Genomic DNA, 22201 nt, shown 5'->3' on the forward strand with positions numbered 1-22201 from the left:
CCACCCAGCCAGCAGTACACTCCCAGCCTAGCTAGAAAGAGTGACCCCAGGGGGCACCCAACCAAACAGTCCACTCCCAGCCCAGCTAAAAAGAGGGACCTATGAGTGAGGTAGATATCGCGAGTCCTCCTACCATGCAATCAGCTCCCAACCTAGCTAGAAAGAGAGATCCGGGGACACCCAACCAGCAGCACACTCCCAGCCCAGCTAGAAAGAGAGGCCTAGGGGCGATTGCCGATATCACCGAGTCTACCCAGCCAGTGATACACTCCTAGCCCAGCTAGAAAGAACGAACTTGGTGGTGATGGTATCTCTAATAGGATCCAATCCAACAACAACCACTGTGGATCACCGTCCACTCTAAGAATCACATAAAAGGCTCCAAGCCTATACTATCTCAATCCCGTGCCTCTAGTGATGCACCGGACCTTCGAGAATGTGTCGGCACCGCAGAATGAGAGGGAGAAGATACATAAGTACAACAAGCAGCGATAACGCCTAATCTAAGGCTCAAACTATCAGACTCAAGTCTGCCACTCCAATCTACAAGGATCTAAGTCATCTGAACGACGTCGACAGAAAGTCAAGGCATCTAGCCCACACGGGTCATAAGTCTAAGGCAATGTTAGCCTAACCTAGACTAAGGACATCATGCTTACGGTTAAGGATGAACAAGGCATACAATACATAGCATAGAAGTATACAATAGCATTTAGCATATAAGCATGCACCTCTACTAAACCGGTTAACGTGATACTATACCCGAAATATGGCCAATCGATCCTAACATGAGGTATCTAATCAAAGTAAGGTAGGAAACTGGTACCCACCCCCAATTCACTCTAATCGACATGCTTTTACACAATTAAGCTCAATCTAAAAGAAAGGAAGTCGTAGCCTACCTTAAGGCAGATCGCGCGCGCTCCAAATCACTTTACGGAGCTTTTCCTTCCTGAACGACCCTTGAACGCTGTCACTCTATCAAATATAGGATCACAACATTAGTACAGTAGTTTAAACACCAAAATCACAACAAACGGAGATGGGTCAATTTTGGAGTCACAACGAAAATCGTGGGATCCGCACCGAACTGTCTGAAATTGACTCCGTCAAGAGACCCTAAACAGCACCCCGAACTTGTGTTCTAAAATGGAACACAATTCAAGGCTCAAAACATAGCAAAAACCAACAAGCAAGAAAACCACACTTTAATCAACTTAAAAGAAAACAACAGCAGTCTCAACTCGGAAATAACGAGAATTGAAAAGTTCTCAGCACTCCTTGAACACTCTGCGAGATAGCCACGATAATTCCCAATATTTGGGACTCCGAATCACCCAAAACAGAGCTAAAATGAGTGAAATATGACCAAAACAAGAATGCCAAAACAAAGGAACGAAAAAGGGTACAGCAGTCAGGTTAATCACGAAATTACCTCGAACTACACGCACCCGACAACTTCCAAACACTCTACAGCAAAGCCACCGAGAATACAAAGCTCCTGCACTTCGAATCACCTAAATCAGTTGACAGATGAGAGAGAGATGAGGGTTTTAAGTTTGGAAAAGTTGACTGATATATCTGCATTTATAGCAGATATTTCTGCAAATTTTTTCCAAAACATAAAAACACCGACGGGGTGCTCCGAACTCGTTCGGAACCCCGTGCACGCAAACGAGATATGCAACCATACCAAATTCAACATTCCAGATTCAACGGCGCAGTCAAAATTTCCATCAGAGGTCATTTCGATAAAAAGTGGGTCCCACTTTCAAAAGTCATTTTAAGTCAAAACCCACAAAAGGGCTCGGAAAGATATCGAAAACCTCCAGACACAAAAGAAGGGTCAATCTAGACCAAACTCGACATTCCGGAGCTAACCACACTAACGGAATTCTCATCCGAGCGCGTTTACTCAGAATGTTGACCAAAGTCAAACTTAGGCTTAAACTTAAAGTTAAAACGCCTAATCGCACCGACTCACGCTGAAAACCTCGGGAGTCATGATGACCATGCTACTAGCCTAAAATGATCCTTCCGGAGCTGATGAAATCGTCAGAATTGGATTCCGATATCATCTTCTCGAACTTTTGATCGAAAATGATCGTTCAAGGTTCATAAGCTCCAAAACACAAAAACTCACACTAGAACCAAACGAACGACCAGGTGACCGAACTATCAATCCCAGCAAGTCATAAATGACTTGGGGTCGCTATAGGAACGCTCTAAACGACACACAGAAGGCAAGACACAGAAATGACCAAGAGGGTCATTACAGTGTGTATCCTTATCTCATCAATGAAAGGCCAGCTTTTGTTAAAAAAAAAAAAAGAAAGTATTTTGTCAAGGGAATGGAGGTACAAGTACATTCATAATTAGTGTTTGGCGCTAACAACGTTGACACACGACTCTTGAAAACAATTGTTTACCAAGCTTTGTTAATCCATCTACGCAAATTTAGCCTCCAGCTCTCTAGGCCTGTTGATGGTCTCCTGTAATATGGTAGTAGTATTAAATTTCAAGTCATTGTAATTCAAATTATTTTGTGGCCCATTTGATGTGAATATCATAATTTTATAAAACAATGAATCAATGACATTTATTACCATTTACTAATAATGAAATGTATTTAGACATGATGCAATAACATAAGATTTATTTCTTAAAATTTATAAAATTTTGAAATGGCTATGATCATCATCTTCCTAATTACAAAGTTTTAGCCATCAATGTATTTATGTGAATATCATAAATACCATGAATTGATGTGAAGGGAATATCATGAATTGATGACATTTATCACCATTTACTAAGAAATATATTTAGACAAGTACTCTTAAAGATTTATGAGATATTTTTTTGGACTCCGAGTCAAAACAAGAACGAACCAAAAGCTGCCAAGTGTTCAAAATAACGTGTCTGGGCCGATTACAAGCAAAAGGTTTAGAATGTATAGAGATACAAATGCACTAACATTTTTACGCAATGGATATTGCATCAGTCTTTTTTTGCAAATAAGATTAGTCTTTTAATTATTAGTTTTCTAAAATATCTAATTGTATATGATTGCTTTCATATATGAACCTCTCGATAAAAGATGAGGCGATTGTTATGGATCCACCAGGTAAGTCTAGCCTTTCCATAAATCTAGCCGATTCATTTTCAGTCTAGGTTGTGAATAATTGACAAGTACAAGCTAAGTTGCTCGGACTCCGGTGCGGGTGTAAGATATAGATGCGGATCCAGAGATAGGATCCTTAATGATCTAAATTTTAAAATTTGGGAGTACGGACTCTGGTGCGGGTGTTCAAGTATGGATACAGGTACGGGTGGTGATTGTTATGGATCCAACAAGACATATAAGTATAGCATTTCCATAGATCTAGTCGATTCTTTTTCAGTAAGTTATGAATAATCGACAAACACCTGATATGATTGTTCGTACTCCTGTGCAGATGTCCGATACAGATGCAGAACTATAGATCGAATCCTTAATTATCTAAATTTAAGATTTTGGGGTACAGATCTAGGTATAGGCTCTCGTATGGGTATCCAAGTACAGATACAGGTACATGTGGTGATTGTTATGCATCCAACTAGACATGTAAGTCTAGCCTTTCCATAGATCTAGCCGATTCATTTTTAGTAGAGGTTGTGAATAATTTATAAATTCAATCTAAGTTGCTCAGACTTCGATGCAGGTGTCTGATACTGGTGCGGATGTAAAGGTCGGATCCTTAATTATCTAAAATTGAGGTACCTTCTGATCTTTCTCCATTAAACATATGGACTGATCAGTTATTAGATCCGCGATTCATAATTAAAATGTTGCTTCATCATTTTAATTTTTAGTTTGATTTTTCTATAAACGTTCCCCTTTTTGAGTATAATAGTTGTTACTATTGATGTATTAGCATGTGATGTTTATTGTTGTGAATAGGGGTGTACAAGCCAAATCGTAAAGTCAAATCGAACCGACGAATCAAATCAAATTAGAAAAAACGATTTGTGATTTGGTTTGGTTGGTTTGACGTTGAAAAAAAATCGACCACTCTTGATTTGGTTTGGTATTAAAAGAAAAAAAGTCAAATTGAATCCAAACCCAACCGATATAATATATATATATATATATATATATATATAAAATATTATTTATAAATATACTTTGTTAGAGTAATATATTTTTAGTTAGTTTATAGTTTTCAATGTTTAGATATATTATTTCAATTTTGGGGTTTTAAAATTTCGTAAATATTTTATTTTGTATAAAGATCGGAAGTTACAATTACATTGTTATAGTTTTTCAAATTCGAAGTTATTATTTTATTTTGTATTCAGTTTGACTATAGTCTTTAATATTATTAATTTAACATAATAAACATAGATATTTCAATAAAAGTATTTTGTACTTATGTGAATTTTATCGTCATTTCGAAGATTTCTATTCATTTAGCATTTTTAAAGTTTAGCTTAAGGTAAGTGAAAATATATTTGACTTTTTTTCAAACACGATATAGTTGTAAAGAACAGAAAAAACCCGAAAAACAGAAAGAACCAACTAAAGCCGAAACAGAAAAGCCCGACTTTATGTGATTTGATTTGATTTTTAGATTTAATAAACCGACATAATTGGTTTAAGTTTTTTTAATAAAAAAACAAAAACCAAACCGACCTATGTACATCCATAGTTGTGAATACTGTGGGTGTTCATGTTGTTGCAACTTGAAGTAGTAGGGATTAAATATTCTAGGTAGGTAGGTAGCTCAACATTTTGCTTGCTAATGTACAACTCCGGTGTGTTAGTTCAGGCATTAAATACCTAGTTTATGGTAGCTTTTATGATCCTTCATGTTATTCCAGGGGAATGCAAGTGATGCAGTTAAATTTCATGTGTATCTGTTTGCAAAAGTGTGAAGTTTGGCATGGTCTGCTTTCCTCTTATCATCTTTTTCACTATTAACATTTCTAACATTGCTACGGTCAACCACAAAATCAGATTTTTGGTATTTGAATACATTGTTTGAATCATCACTCACTTTTTTTTATTTTCAAGTCCTCTAATCTAATTTTGTGTTCAACTACTCCACAACATTAGGAGAGGAAGTTACCAAATTATTCATGACAATTACCAGAACCTTGAGACTCCGGTAAGGGAACCTTGTAGTCATTTACAGACTCCATGGGAAACTCGTGATTAGATGATTCCAGCGACACATTCAGGTCAGCATCGTAATGCGGGAAGACATCATCGATGGATAAGTCAATGTTTATTTCGAGGTCATCAAGCATGACTCCGTCTTTGTGTGCAGCAGATTCCATGTTGTCATTGTCATTGTTGATTCTGTTGGCCAGAGGTGGAATTGGGACACCGGAAGAGTCATCTTCTGATGGCGGATGTGAATTCACCATGATCAGATCAATAAAACTTTCCGGCAACAGATCCAAATAAACGCAAATGAGTTTTTAGCACTCAAACTAGAGAAGAGAAGGTTTTTTATGTTAGAATTAAGTCAGTACACTCAAACTTAATTACTTTCCAAAGATGCTCATAGAAGTTGTTTGGTTCATGAGATTAAGATATCCCTGTTATTTAATCTGTACTAACAAATACATACCTTTGCAGAAACATAAACAACAAAGGTTAAACCATGTACTCAACGATAGAAATTAATAACATAAACATAAATTAATGACCGTAAAAACATATCAGGATCCGTAACTCTTAGAAAAAGTTACAACCCTTCGAAAAGGTCACAACTTTTCATAAAAGTCACAACTCTTCATAAAAGCCACAACTCTTCACGAAAGTCGCAACTTTTCATAAAAGTCGCAACATTTTATTTAAGTCGCAACTCTTCATAAAAGTCGTAACTCTTCATATTTCATTCACACCTTTTAAAACCCATCAATCCCACTATATAACAGATCTAAACCCCAACACAATACCCTCTCTTCTCTGTGAGTAACAACATCTTATTTGAATATACAATTCAATTTGTTGCAAGAAAGTTTTACTGAACTGATGGCGAATTCACATAAACCATTGGAAAATGACTCTTCGGGTGTCCCAATTCAACCTCCAGACAACGGAATCAATAATGACAGCAACGTGGAATCTGCTGCACACAAAGACGAAGTCATGCTTGATGATCTCGAAACAAACATCGACTTATCCATCGATGATCTCTTCCAAACTCCCGATGTTGAATACCTGAATGTATCGCCAGAGTCATCTAATCACAAGGCTTCCATGGAGTCTGGGAATTACTACAAGTGTTTGGATGATTCAAAAAATTTGAACTGCCATTCATCAGAGTATCAAGGTTCTGGCAATTGCGGCATGAATAATTTGGTAACTTCCTCTCCTAATGTTGTGAATAATTCAATGAAACGTGGAGTAGTAAAACAGAAAACTAGATTAGAGGACTTGAAGAGAAAAAAAGTGAGTGATGATTCAAACAATGTATTTGAATGCCAAAAATCTGATTTTGTGGTTGACGGTAGCAATGCTAGAAATGTTAATAGTGAAAAAGATGAAAAGAAGAAATCAAAAATGGAGAAGCGTAGGGTAAATTGTCGGCTCTATAGGAAAAGGAAAAAACATTACGTTGAGGATTTAGAGGATAATATGAGGATAATGCATTCAACAATCCAAGAGTTGAATCGTATGATATCACATTTAACATTGGAGAATGCAACTTTAAAGTCACAGATGGGCAGCACTAGTGTGCCTTCACAGATACCACCACTCCCTGGGATGAATCCACATCACCCAATCAGGTCTCCTTGGATGTTTGGTGCTCCGCCTTATATGGTGAGGCCAGAAGGATCACAAGCGCCTCATTTGGTGATCAAGCCCATTCCGAGGAAACCACAAGCAGTGGCTCTTCCAACGTCAAGGGAAGCGCCTGCTGCTGGGGCTGGTTCTCAAAAGAGTGCTTACGTTCCTCCGATCATGAGAGGTGGTGCTTCAGCGAGCGGAAGTGGTGAGGGAACTGAGATGAGAAGAAGAAATGACGAAAACTCTGTTAGGGTGACCAACCTTTCTGAGAACACTCGTGAGGCTGATTTGTTGGAGCTGTTCTGTCCCTTTGGTCATGTCAGCCGAGTGTATGTTGCGATTGATCAAAATACAGGAATGAGCAGAGGATTTGGTTTTGTCAACTTTGTGAACAGAGAAGATGCTGAGAGGGCCATAAACAAGCTCAATGGTTATTGTTATCACAATCTCATCCTTAGAGTAGAATGGGCTGCTCCAAGAGCTACTTAGTATCTTCTTTCCATGAGCAATACCATCCTTATTTTCTCTGTGTCTGTAGCTTTGCGCTCTCTTGAACATTGTATTTATTTTAAATTGTTATTGATTGAACAATATTGCTTGTGAAGAAGTTTTGGAGCCAGTTTCTTTTTTTTATTTTTCAATTTTCTCTCAGCTAAACTCGAGTAGAGAGGTTTTGAAACAATTTCAGTTAGCCCTAGTACATTTGAAGGACAGTACTTGTTGTCCTTAGTATATCCAGAAGATCAAGTACAGCATCATCTTCCTAATTGCAAGAGGGGAAAAAGGAAAGAAATTTTATTAGAAATATATGTCTTAGGTCTCACATTTAACAAGTAGCACCAGTGGTCTAGTGGTAGAATAGTACCCTGCCACGGTACAGACCCGGGTTCGATTCCCGGCTGGTGCATTTAGAGCTGTGATGACTATTGCACAAATTGTGAAGTTGGGTCTTCATAGTCATCTGATTTAAATGATGAAATGTAGTGTATCTGAGCTCTGTTTTATTTGTTTCGTAAATTCGTACGTGAAAAGATATGATGAAATGTAGTGTATCTGAGCTTTGTTTTTTTGTTTCGTAAATTCGTACGTGAAAAGATATCCCCGAGGGTTAAGTTATGTTCATATCACGACTTTTTCCACCATTATGCGAAAAGAATTTATGTTCAAAAGAAATACATTTTTGAAGGATTCGATACACGTGTGACAACATTTTTTTAAAGTCAAAGCGATATAGCTAATTAACATAGTAGATTTACTTGATTTTTATATACTTCCTCTTTTATTAGGAGGAAACTAATAAACATAATTACAATTCAATAAGTTTTTTTTTTATCTACGTACCTAGAATTGATAAGAAAAAGGTGTGAATTAGAAGATAAACCAAGACAGTTTGATGCATTAAAGTTTGCACTATATGCCGTGTTTGAGGGAGGGTCCGACCACAAGATGACCTCCTCCAAGGCTCCCCTTCTTGAATTAGAAGATAAATAAAATAATATTCAATCTCGCATCAAGTTTATAGGAAGATGATGATCTTAGCCATTTCAAAAATGGGGTATTTGGGTGGTGAATATCATGAATTGATGTCAAGGGAATATCATGAATTGATAACGTTTATTACTATTTACAATATAATGAAATATATTTAGACAAGTACTCTCGACGATTTATGAGATATTTTTTGGATAAGATCTCAAGAGAACGTTGTAAACACATAACAAAATATATTGGGTCTAATCCATACTAAATTTGGATCAAGTCTTGAACTTATTTGGATTGAATAATTAATTTGGACTTCACAAATCAACTAAATCTCATTTTTATTATTTTCAGACCCAACGTCCATTTCAATTTACGGCCCAAACGTTAACTCATGTCACATATTCAATGAAGTGACATTTCAGTCAAATCCAAGGCCAACAAAATGATGCCATGTGTTCAAATTATGTGGCAACTCTTAGTCAAAACAAGAATGAATCAAAAGTCGCCAGGTGTTCAAAATAACGCGTCTTGGCCGCTTACAAGCAAAATTTTTATTATATATATAGAGATACACCCATGATAAAATGGCATTAACTTGAGTTATCTTTCCAACTCTCTCAGTTTAAGATTCATCATTCCTTCTTGTTTACAATTTGATAACATTTTTCCTCAATGAATATTGCATCAGTCTCTTCTTGCAAAAAAGTTTAGTCTCTTAATTATTAGTTTCTAAGAGATCTAGCTATATATGGTTACTTTCATATATTTTCCTGTCGATAAAAGATAAGGTGGTGATTGTTATGGATCCAACAAGACAGGTAAGTCTAGCCTTTCCAAGATCTAGTTGATTCATCTTCAATATAAGTTGTGAATAATTGACAAGTACAGACTTCAATGCAGGTGTCCGATACAAATGCAGATCTAGAGGTCAGATTCTTAATAATCTAATTTAAAGATTTGGGATACAGATTCAGGTGTGGAGTCTGGTGAGGGTGTTCTAGTACGGATGCAGGTACTGGTGGTGATTGTTATGGATCCAACTGGACATGCAAGTCTAGCCTTTCCACAGATCTAGCCGATTCATTTTCTATAAAAGTCTTGAATAGTTGACAAACACAAGATAAGTTGCTCAGACTCTGGTGCAGGTGTCGAATGCAAATGCAGGTTTAGAGGTCGGATCCTTAATGACCTTTATTTAAAGATTTGGGTGTATGGATCCAGGTACGAACTCTGGTGCGGGTGTCCAAGTATGGATACAGGTACGGGTGGTGATTGTTATGGATCCAACTAGACAAGTAAGTCTAGCCTTTCCATAGATCTAGTCGATTCATTTTCAGTAGAGGTTGTGAGTAATTGACAAATACAAACTAAGTTGCTCGGACTCCGGTGCGGGTGTCCGATACAGGTACAGATCTAGAGATCGGATCCTTAATGATCTAAAATTGAGGTACCTTCTGATCTTTTCAGTTAAGCCTATGGTCTCAGTTATTAGATTCGCAATTTATAATTATAGTGTTACTTTTTCATGTTAATTTTTTTGTTTATTTTTTGTATACATGTTCCCTTTTTAAAGTATAACTAGTTTTTGAATACGCGCGTTGCGTGTGAATCCCATATCTATGAATAAGTTTTTAAAAATGGCATAAATATTATGTGTATTAAAATTGTGTTAGAGCGGCAACTTGAAGTATTTTATTGTTTGAAGGCCAAATGTGGAGTTGTGCATTCACTTAGCAAAAGCAAAACATTTTTACTCATGCACTTTAATACAATAACCGAAGACAAAGAAAAATGGAAACAAAATTGACGTTACCAAATTTAGGTACTGAACCAAATTGTCGACCTCATAGGCGGACCCACCCCTCTAGTTGGGGTGCACATGCACCCGTTCACTTAAAAAAAATCATGTATATATATGTATGTATATCTTGAGAAATTGACAGAAATTAGAATATAATTAACCGTGAACCCATGAAAAGCATTGGAGTGTCATTGTGCTATTGGTACAAGCTAGAGGATCCACCTTGGTGCACGCAAAGTCTTCAAATCCTGAATTTGCCTCTTGACTCGACCTTACATTCCAAATTGCTCAATATAATCTTTAGAAACTTGGAGCTTAAGAAAGAATCCTTGAAATGTAGAACTTGTAAATCTTACTATGTTAGAGCTCTTCTTCGGCATTGTCATTATCCATAATAAAGTTTTTGTAGCGATGAATATTTAGAGCCATATGCTAATGGAGTACTTTTCATCTTCCTTGCATGCACATATGAAGCGTCCATAATCCACTCTTTTCCTCTAACTCCTCAACGTAATCCTTTTTTTTTGCCTATAAATTTGAGAACTTTCTCTATTCCTCATTCTTTTTAATTTCCTCTTTTCATCTCCTTCACTATTTACCACAAAATCAGAGACATCTGTCTTCAAAACAGGGGATCCACTCGAACTATGATTTCCAGGTCTATGACTTGCCTCGGGTGTAGTACCCATATCGATGGAATCGTGATGTAATTCCGGTGAGGACTTGAAAACCCGGGTCTTGATCAGCTGACTCCCGGATTGACCGAATCCATTCATGTTTGGGTCTATTTGACCTGATTTTGAAACACTGAAAGATCTTGGGTTGAGAATGGTGGCAGCATCAGTATACTCATCCGCCAGTGGGAAGATGTCATCCATGGTTAAGTCGATATCGAGGTCAAGGTCGAGTTCGATGGAGGATATGAGTTCGCCATCATACCAGTGAAACTTTTTGGCAATGTATTCAAATGATATATTTTATTACAACAGAGAAGAAAGGGCTTTTGTATTAGACTTAAGTACGTAGAGTCAAATTCAATTACTTTCCAAAGATGCTCTTAGGGGTTGTTTGGTTCATGAGATAAAATAAGATATCTCAAGAATAAATTTGAGATTATTATTAATCTTAAGATGAATCTATACCTCAAACTTGTTGTTATTAGTACCAAAATTAAGATGAATCCGGATACCTTTTGGCTGAACAAAACAACTCATTATAGTCAAATGATAAACCCCACTATATATAAGAGACCTAAACCCCAGTTAGCCCCAACACAAAGCCCTCTCTTCTCTGTTGTAGTAAAATTTGAATACATCGCCTGAAAATTTCACTGGTAAGATGATGAATTCACATCCTCGATCGTTGAACGATCTCGACCTTGACCTCGACATCGACTTAACCATGGATGACATCTTCCCACCTGCAGATGCTGATGTTGCCGCCATTATCAACCCAAAATCTCTCAGTGTTTCAAAACCCAGTCAGATTGACCCAAGCCCAAATGGATTCGGTCAATCCGGGAGTCAGCTGATTGAGACCCAGGTTTTCAAGTCCTCGATGAAATAAGCACATGGTGGTTATTAGCTGATAAACTGAGATTGTTTTTGATAAATTCACGGCTAGAGATTAAAGCAAGCCAAGATTTCGCTACAGACCTGAATTTCAAGAGGGATTTCATGGGAACCCTCAAAATGATGAGTTCAGGTGGCAAGATTTCAGTCAAGTTCGAATCTTTCATTGGATTTGATGGAAATTGAGCTCTTTTTCTGTGATTGGAGGCTTTAGAAGCCATTTTTGTTGCAGAAATTTTGAGTTGTGAATACCTAATTATACTGATATTATTTTAATTAAGGGAGGTTTTGGTAAGAATGATGTTTTTGGTAGAGTTATAATTAGTAAAACATTTGGGATTGTTTGTTCATGTACTTTATTTATCGTCATTGTAAAGTATAGCCAAACAGGAAATTGTTTACGACTAAATTTAAAAGGACATCATTTTCAGGCGGAGAAAGTTGAATTCATGAGATGAACACATAACTGCCAGCAGATTGTGTCATTGTATTTTTTTGAATGTAGTTGTTAAACGCACGATAAATCATTTATAAGTTGAGAAAATTTATCTATCAACATCTCGTTTAATTCATTTACCTATTCATTTTGATTTGCTAAGATCGCCTTTTCCCTTATAAACGTTGCTAAATTTGGATTTTTGTGGTGATGGAAATATTTTTTATATTAAGCTTTCCTCGATATTCGTAAACAATTTCCTGTTTGGCTATACTTTACAATGACGATAAATAAAGTACATGAACAAACAATCCCAAATGTTTTACTAATTATAACTCTACCAAAAACATCCTTCTTACCAAAACCTCCCTTAATTAAAATAATATCAGTATAATTAGGTATTCACAACTCAAAATTTCTGCAACAAAAATGGCTTCTAAAGCCTCCAATCACAGAAAAAGAGCTCAATTTCCATCAAATCCAATGAAAGATTCGAACTTGACTGAAATTCTGCCACCTGAACTCATCACTGAAATCCTTTTGAGGGTTTCCGTGAAATCCCTCTTGAAATTCAGGTATGTATCGAAATCTTGGCTTGCTTTAATCTCTAGCCGTGAATTTATCAAAAACAATCTCACTTTATCAGCTAATAACCACTATGTGCTTATGTTGGAATATATGCGTCCACTATCAGTCAACGGACCAGGTCCCTTGACTCAGCAAGAACAGTAACTAAAGTAAAACGAGAGAAAATAAATGGCACAATGTAAATAGGGCACATTGATTTTACGTGAAAACCTCCTTGATCAAGGAGTAAAACCACGACCTGTCGCACAAAATTTTCAACTGTTTTCACTAATCTTCTCAAGCAAAAGTGAAATACAGATTACAACCACCAAGAGATTAAATACTTAATCTCAACACTAGGTAATACGCCTATTACTTGCTAAGCCTAAGCAGATACCACACTGCCCACTAAGTCATCCCACCCTAGATAACTTAGACTTTAACTAAGTAGATACAACACTGCCCACTAAATCAGCTAGCTCCTAGATGACTTAGAATTTGACTAAGCAGATACAACACTACCCATTAAATCAGTTAACCTTAACCGACTTAGACTTTTAGATGAACAAAACAAAGATCTAATTCATTTATAACACATGAATAGATTTACAATGTAAGCACATAAGAAGCAAAGCTCAAAATACAACAAAGACTCTTCAGCACTCTATCAGGTCCCTTTGTTGAGTTGAGTAGTGTTCTTCCTAGAAGATGACCTTCTTTTCAAGCTTATGAATTTTCAGAGAAAATTCAAGTTTTTGTTTGCCAAATATTGGGTTTGTGTTTGGAGAAGAGACTATTAACAAAATGGACACAAACCCTTGGACAAGGCCATTGGCTGAGAGCATGTTGTTCTCAAAGGCTGTGCACCAACTACATCAGAGTTGGCAACATTTTGATAGCTGTCTTTAGTCCTTTTCTCGTATGCAGACTTTTCGGGACCAGGTCCTTGCTTCGTTCTTTGATGCTTGAGTTCTTGAAAAAGACTTGATAGCTCTCTCTCTTCTTGAATGAATATTGTTGTTTGTTTATTGTTGTATATATCAGTTACTAACAAGGGTTTTGACCACTTAAACAAGCAACTTTGTCTGCCCTTCCTATTGGTTAAGTACGCTGCACATCTCACCAACCAACTTGACAAGACAACTGTAAAGATAGTTTTATAGTTGTGCACCACTTTGAATCTGGACGGAAGTACTCTGCCAAGGACCAGGTCCCTGCATTTGTGAGGATCATCAAAACACTAGAATATAACATTTTCCCCCTTTTTGATGAAGACACACAAATATTCCTCATGTTGAGTTTATTCATTCATTTCCCCTTTCATCAGTCCAAATACCAGAAAACCCTTTCATGGTTCTGGTCCCTTGTTAGATCCCTAAGTTTGTTAAATCATTAAAACTTAACATCAGCTCCAATGTAACATTTCCCCCTTTTTGACGATAACAAACTTATTCACCTTCTTCCCCCTTTCACCAGTTCCTTCTATTAGCATGCCTCTTCAGGTAACTGGATTGGTCCCCTTTTTGCATCATTTTCGAAGTTTGTCAAATCATCAAAATTTCACATCAACAACAAAATAACATTTCCCCCCTTTTTGATGATGACAAACTTTTTCAACTTCTTCCCCCTATCGACATAGCCATGTCCTCTTCAATTAGCACTTCTTCCCCCCTATCAGCATGACCATGCCATCTCATTGATCTCATACCCAAAAAAATCTTCCCCCTTTTGACATCATAAAAAAAGGATAAAGCAGTAAACCAAGTTGACAGAAATGCAGTTCAAGCAAATTCATGGCCACTTGGGCAACACTGAGCATGAATAAAAATGCATAAAGTAATGAGACAAGTCAGTAGAAATAAGGCATTTTTCATTCATAAATAAAAGATCAGCAATCAAAGCATTGCAAATATTATTATGAATGAGAACCAGGACAAATCCCACTGAGTTTCAACAGAAGAGGAGGAACGAGGACTGACATGGTAATTTAGGAAAAGTGAGGGGCTTAGGAACACGGAAATTTAAAGTGTAAGCTTAGGAGTGCATTTGCCTCCGCATAATTTCTCAGAAGCCTCTCTTGAAGTTCAATATTCTTCACTGCCCGAGCTTTATGGTAAATCTTCAGGGCTGCCAGTTCTTCTCAACCTAGTCCCTCTGATTGTGATTTTCAAAAGCTGAGCCTTTAAACACACTATTTAAGTATCCCTGTTAGCAACAACAACTGTCATAGCTTCCAAAGCAAGCTTGAGTTTCTCATTTTCTACCAACAACTTAGACACATTACTCTTGTTCTCTATCTTCCCATCAACACATTCACATTCCAAGTCAGAAGGTACCCATCTCTCATACCATATTTACCATCCTTAGAAGATATGATCTTGTGCATATATTCCCACAGTATGACAAAAGGTTGGTAAACTCAAACTTACTCATGGGCTCTGAGATGAATAGGTCAATAACAAAGGGATTATTTCATTAATTTTTTTTCATTTTGCTTGCTGAACCTGGTCCTTCTTCACACTCAAAATTTTTTTTTATCAAAAAGTTCTCTAGTAGAAACAAAAGGTTTAACTATTTGAAGTATTTTTTTTAGAGAGAAGAAATGAGGGTTTTGAAAATTTCTGATTTTTGGAAAGGGATTTGAATTTTTTGGGGAGATGGAAAGAAATATGGAGTAAGGAGGTGAAATAGTGTATCATGTGAAAGGAAGTGTCATATTGGTATTCAAATGATGACACATCGATCAGATACCTGAATGACAGACATGTGGCAATTGCAATGGTTCTCATGCATAATTCAAAATGCAATATTAAGAGTGCTAACCTTCGAGAACGGATCGGGTCCCTCTCGGTAGTTTGAATGTGATTGCCTAGATTTGTCCTGACCTCCCTTTTCCTTCAGCAAGTCTACCATGTGTATACCTAAAAGGTATAAGATTGAATTTGCTAAAACATACACAACTGAAAAACAAGGATACATTCTCCCTTTGCAAAGTCATAAGATCGTTGATTGCTTCAGGCAGGATCCATTTAGTCCAGTTTCACCATCCCCAACTTCAATTTGTTTATCCTGACGAGGTCCCTCGTCAGATCTTTTGTGAAGATATCAGCGATTTGATCATTGATCTTACAAAAATACAAGATGATATTTTCTTTCTCAATATGATCCCTTAGAAAGTGATGTCTCACATCAATATGCGTAGTCCTTTTATAGTGGACTGAGTTCTTAACCATAGTGAGAGCACTTGTGATAGCACACAAGAGAGGGATAGTCTGAGTAAGCACTCTAAGAACTTCAAGCTGTTGTTTGATCCACAAGAATTGAGCACACCAGTCTGCATCTGCTACATACCTTGCCTCAATTGTTGAAAGAGCAACAAAATCTTGCCATTAATTCCCCATGAATGAGATATGAGCCCAGAAAATGATTCATTCATGTTCTTTCTATTAGCTTGATACCCAACATAATCAACATCACCATATTACTCCAATCAACACACAATCTCCTGGTGGATAGAGTAGAACAAAGTCCCTATCTTCATCAAGTGTCTTAGGATTCTCTTAGCAGCCTTTGAATGTGATTCCGTTGGACAAGCTTGGAATCTTGCACAAATCATATCACTTGTATCATTTACATCTGGACCAAATCCATCTGCACTTAGCTTCGAGTTGGTCCCCATGAGAATATCAATTGTCTTGGCATCCATAATATGAAACTTCTTCTATAGCTTCTCTGAGCTTGAACCAAGTCCTTGTTCTTGACAAGCTGGTCTTTGCTTAGAACTTTGGTGAAGATGTCAACCACTTGACCTTCCATTTTGAAAAGCTTTAAAGGTTTGCTTGATTTGTACATGTATGAAGAATTCACTGATCATGCTCATTTAGAACTCACTACCCATGAGTGCGGCAACCTCTTCACATAACACCTCAAAAGTTGCTTCTTAGATGATATCATCGATATATACTTGAGTAATCAGCAAGTCCTTACCTTTGTGATTTCAAGAAGAGAATTTTGTCAATTTTACCTCTTTTGAAACCATTGTGGAAGAGGAACTTGGACATCCTGTCAGCCTGTCTGGAATCGAGTGACATACTTTGAACTGTATCATTTTTGTTCAGTATTGTCTACTGGACCAGGTCCCTCCTTAGGTTCATCATCTGCATCGGCTTCTTTGGGATTACTGGATTAAACTTCTCAATATCATCATTTTTTGTCACAGAACATGTAACATTTACCACTTCAGCCTGAAAGTTCTTTGGAAGATTAAAATACTTCTTATTCCGCTTGATGGATGGTCTGATCTGCTTCTCTTTAACACCAGCATCACAAACTTTGCCATCTGTACATTTTATTTTGAGAAGACTGTGGACCAGGTCCCTTGACACAAGTTTGTTTAGAGAGAAATGCTCAACTGACAAAGTCTCATGTATCATAGATCAACATTCTCACCTTAAGCATCAAGGGAAGTGAGAATGTTACAACGACCAATGTTTACATCAGCAGTACATGTTCTTTTCCCCTTCTTGTCAGCATCATCATTCGAGAGATCAGGTCGTGACCACATATTTATCTGATAGGAACTTGACTTCATTTCCTTTCAAGTCTTACCTACACCAAGAATGTACCATTTTTTGCCATTGCCAAAAGAGACACCTCCACCTTGAAGTGCCTTGAGAGAGAGAGAAAGTTTTTAGCTTTCTCAGTCATGTGCTTTGAGCATCCACTATTCATAAACCAACACTGACTGATGCTACCTCCTCTCACTTGCATAGCAAATCACTTGTTAGCCTTGGGAACCCATTTGAGATGGAGTTCCCAGTAAGCAGATAACAGAGTGACAAGAAAAATTTTTGTCCAGTGAGGCAGACCGGTTTTCTTCAACTTAGGACCAGAGGCAAGACCAGGTCCTTTCTTCTGTTTGTTCCTCTGTTTAGAATAATTTGAAGAACTTCCTTGAGTTTTCTTCCAAGCTGGACACTCCTTTTTCAGATAATCATCTCGCCCGCAATGCAAACATAGTATATTGTCAACAACAACAATATTTTTTATATGAGGATTGTATGGGGAATCTATCTTCTCACAACCCAGCCCTCTTCTACTGTTGTTCATGATAACGTTCAAATATATTTCTTGAAAAGAAATATAAACGATCATATGTAATATATTTACCCAACTATGAGTCGGGGTCGATCCCACAGAGAATATGAAAGAATATTATCAATAGCAAATATTTAACTCAATAGTCGTTATATAAAAATGGGGGGGGGGGGGGATTTAAATTGAAATAAAATGAAAACAATATAAATAGTTTTGAACTAAGTATTTATTTATATTCAGATTATTAGAAATAACTAGGAATGTGTTCCTCATAAGCTCATAACGGGATGATCCTAATAATAGTAATCCTATCCTAGTGTATCACATGCAAAGTGGTAAGTTATGTATCTCTAAATCTTTGGTCCGGCAAATAGAGAATTTCACTCCGCACCTTGGTCCGGCTACGTGTGTATAATTTACTAACCCTAACATTTACCTCATATTAGACATCACATCAATGTATGGCTTAGTTTTCACCCTCGCACCAATTTACATTAGACTATTAGATAGTATCTCACTAAATCTATGTTGATAATTCTTTTCTTATTAACTACCTCCTTGGTCCGGCAAGTAGCAACAAGGTGAGTTCTAACGTTGTGCACCGTTAAAAAGACTTCTAGACGAACGAATTATCAATGCATGCTTCAACACTATTCAAGAATTACTTAGTTATTTTTCATACTTTGTAAATCGCATATGGTTCCCACAACCCTAGTTATGAAATTTAGCTACTCATTATCTCAAAAATACAATCAAAATTTACTAAAATAAATATGCTTGTGTTAATCATAAAAATTTAAGAACAATAACTGAACTATCTTTTATTAATCACGAATACAAATAAATAATAAAGGAGAAGAAATAATAAATCACAATTCTCCGGCCTCCACGACGGCTCTTCCAAAGTTCCTAAGCTAGAAGAAAATTTATATTGTGTATTGTTTCTTGGTTCTTTCCTCCTTAAATAATTATTTCTATAGACTATTTATAGATATAGAAAACTCTAAATAAAATAATTGAGTCCAAATTAATTCAGTGATCCAAAATCAAAAGAATTGGATTCCCTTTTTTTTTGTGAAGCGGTCCGTGTGAATTGTGCCGCCGAGGGGACTTCATTGGCTGTCACGTGGCAGTAAATTGATTTGAGATTGCTCAGCCGCCATTTGCCATATATATGAATATATTATTTTATTTCATTTAATCCATTAAATTGACTGCTTGATTTTCTTCTTCAACCTCTCATCTTTAATTTGTTTTAGGTCCAAACTTCTTCATCTTTTCCACCAATTTAATCCTACAAATAAAATATACTATTCAGCACAATCCATAAAATTGCTGCTAAAAAAGGACAAATATAAATAATAAATGTGAGGCAAATAATGATTAAAAATGTGTATTTTGTCCTCACATCAGTTACCCTGACTGATTACATTTGTAAGCATTTTAGAGGAAGTGGTCCATTTGAGGGATTTGTTCAATTCCTCTTTTACACGAACCAGGTCCCTCTCCAACACCAGATTTCTTTCAAGAGCCAAGTTCATCTTCATTTCAGCAGTGTGCAGCTTATTTTCAAGCTCCAGCTGCAAGCTGTTGGCCTCGTTCTTTCCTTTAGATGTTGTAGTCGTCACCCCTTTTGTCTTTTCCTTTAGTTCTAGATTTTCAGTTTCCAGAACTATCAATTATTCTTCCATAACAGACATTTGGTCAACCAAGGCTACCTTTTCTTCATGAAGGATATCTAGGATGTTGTTCATCAAATCCTTTTCAGTTGTTAACTCAATGATAGAGTCAATCAGAACAGCGGCTAGATTCCTCAACCTTTTGGCAGAATAAACATGCAAATTTTGTTTAAGGTCAGAGAGGGTTACCTCTTCTTCAGCTTCTTCACCATCAGATTTGCCACAAAGGCAAACACTTCATCGAAGCTAACATCATCATCTTTCACCGCAAGCATGGAAGCATCTTCAGGATGGTCAGACTCTTCTGAGTCACTTGAGGTATCTTCACAGACTACAAGGGCCTTCTTCACACCATAGTACACAGCTAGTTTTCTTCGACTCTTATCAGGAACCAGGTCCCTTCTCTTGTCCTTTTCTCCTCCAGCCTTGACATAGTCTTTATATTCAAGTTTGTGACAAAGATCGTTTGCATTTACAGCCCTGCTGGAGTTCCCTCCCTTTTGAAGACCTTCATATTTCCTCACTATTTTCTGAAATTTCTTAGTGAGGTATGCCATGTCCTCATCTTCATCAGAGGTTTCACATGATGTCACTTTAAGAGCTAGTGACTTGTCCCGAACCTGGTCCTTTCTTTTGTTTTTGCCTTTGAGAGTGAGACCGTCTATTCTTCTGTGCATCTCATGAACTTGAAGATGTTCAAATAGAGCATCCAACGACAGTACTTCAGGATCCTCTGCCTCATAGACAATATCAAGTTCATCAATCCAAGATCTGGGAAGAATCTCTAGTATCTTAGTAACCTGTTTCCACGCAGTGACTGGTTCTTCTAGGAACATGAGCTCATTTGTAATGGTGGAGAATCTAGTACGCATTTTATGAATAGATTCACCTTCTTCCAAGGTGAAACTTTCAAACTGAGTAGTTAAGAGATCTAACTTAGGCTTTTTTGTTTGCTCAGTACTTTTGTACACTATTCTCAAGCGATTCCGGACTTCCTTGGCTAATTCACAAGATGAATTCAGATCGTATTCATTTGCTTCGATTCCACACATTAAGAGCTTCCTAGCCTTGTAATTTTTCTCAACTTCCCTTTTGTCAAAGTCGTTGTATTACTGTCGGGTTTTAAGAACGACCCTTGTGACATCCCCATTTTATACTTTTATAGTTGGCACATAGGGACCCTCACAAATAACATCCCACATCTCACAATCTTCAACCATTATATAGTCAAACATGCACTTTTTCCACCACCAATAGTACTGACCATCAAATAGACGTGGCTTCATTGGAGACCGACCTTCTTGCATGCCTAGTGGAGCAGCCATTATTCATAGGAATCTCTCGCTTGGTGTTAACCAGATAGAGAGACCAAGCTCTAATACCAATTGTTGGCATATATGCGTCCACTATCATTCAACGGACCAGGTCCCTTGACTCAACAAGAACAGTAACTGAAGTAAAACGAGAGAAAATAAATGGCACAATGTAAATAGGGCACAATGATTTTACGTGGAAACCTCCTTGCTCAAGGGATTAAAACCATGACCTGTCGCACAGGATTTTCAACTGTTTTCACTAATCTTCTCAAGTAAAAGTGAAACACAGATTACTACCATCAAGAGATTAAACACTTAATCTCAACACTAAGTAATATGCCTACTACTTACTAAGCCTAAGCTTATACCACACTGCCCACTAAGTCATCCTACCCTAGATAACTTAGACTTTAACTAAGCAAATACAACACTGCCCACTAAATTAGCTAGCTCCTAGATGACTTAGAATTTGACTAAGCAGATACAACACTACCCACTAAATCAGTTAACCTTAATCAACTTAGACTTTTAGATGAACAAAACAAAGATCTAATTCATTTATAACACATGAATAGATTTACAATGTAAGCACATAAGAAACAAAGCTCAAAATACAATAAAGACTCTTCAGCACTTTATCAGGTCCCTTTGTTGAGTTGAGTAGTGTTCTTCTTTGAAGATGGCCTTCTTTTCAAGCTTATGAATTTTCAGAGAAAATCCAAGTTTTTGTTTGCCAAATCTTAGGTTTGTGTTTGGAGGAGAGACTATTATCAAGATGGACATATACCCATGGGACAATGCCATTGGCTGAGAGCATGTTGTTCTCAAAGGTTGTGCACCAACTACATCAGAGTTGGCAACCTTTTGACATCTGTCTTTTCATCCTTTTCTCGTATGCAGACTTTCCAAGACCAGGTCCCTTGCTGCGTTCTTTGATGCTTGAGTTCTTGAAAAAGACTTGCTAGCTCTCTCTCTTTTTGAATGAATACTGTTGTTTGTTTATTGTTGTATATATCAGTTACCAACAAGGGTTTTGACCACTTAAACAAACAATTTCATCTGCCCTTCCCATTAGTGAAGTACGATGCACATCTCACCAACCAACCTGACAAGACAACTGTAAAGATAGCTTTACAGTTGTGCACCACTTTGAATCTGGACTGAAGTACTCTGCCAAGGATCTGGTCCCTGCATTTGTGAGGATCATCAAAACACTAGAATATAATAGCTTTATATTCAGAATAATATATTCTCAACCCAAAATCTCTCACGTTTACTGAGGGGTTTAATCCCTTGCACACAAGAGAACCATTTTTTGAATCCCTCAATGAAAATCATGCCTTCACCTCTATTGTCTTCAAATATATCTTCTTTCCTAGTGCTCGATCATGTATCATTATTTTCTGGTAAATGATAAAAATTTATGCAGTTGCAGAAATTGAACCACTAGCTATTTACAATACATTAATGA

The 22201-nt window shown here is 37.0% G+C and overlaps 1 protein-coding gene, 2 non-coding genes and 1 pseudogene across 3 annotated transcripts; all 4 read left to right on the forward strand.

Moving 5' to 3' along the window:
* LOC125843068 (F-box/FBD/LRR-repeat protein At1g13570-like) overlaps window positions 1-22201 on the forward strand; it is a 214622-nt pseudogene that overhangs the window by 185731 nt on the left and 6690 nt on the right.
* LOC125842299 (bZIP transcription factor 49-like) lies at window positions 6023-7270 on the forward strand. The gene has a single exon (XM_049521580.1). The coding sequence runs from the start codon at window positions 6023-6025 to the stop codon at window positions 7268-7270; it is 1248 nt and encodes a 415-aa protein (XP_049377537.1).
* TRNAG-GCC (transfer RNA glycine (anticodon GCC)) lies at window positions 7618-7688 on the forward strand. The gene has a single exon. It is a non-coding gene; the product is annotated as a tRNA-Gly (tRNA).
* LOC125843393 (small nucleolar RNA snoR114) lies at window positions 7693-7778 on the forward strand. The gene has a single exon (XR_007443991.1). It is a non-coding gene; the product is annotated as a small nucleolar RNA snoR114 (small nucleolar RNA).

The sequence above is a fragment of the Solanum stenotomum genome, chromosome 10, assembly GCF_019186545.1.
Source record: "Solanum stenotomum isolate F172 chromosome 10, ASM1918654v1, whole genome shotgun sequence".
NCBI classification, from domain to species: Eukaryota; Viridiplantae; Streptophyta; class Magnoliopsida; order Solanales; family Solanaceae; genus Solanum; species Solanum stenotomum.

Coding starts and splice junctions, on each gene's coding strand:
- LOC125842299 (XM_049521580.1), top strand. CDS start 6,023: ATGGCGAATTCACATAAACCATTGGAAAATGACTCTTCGGGTGTCCCA.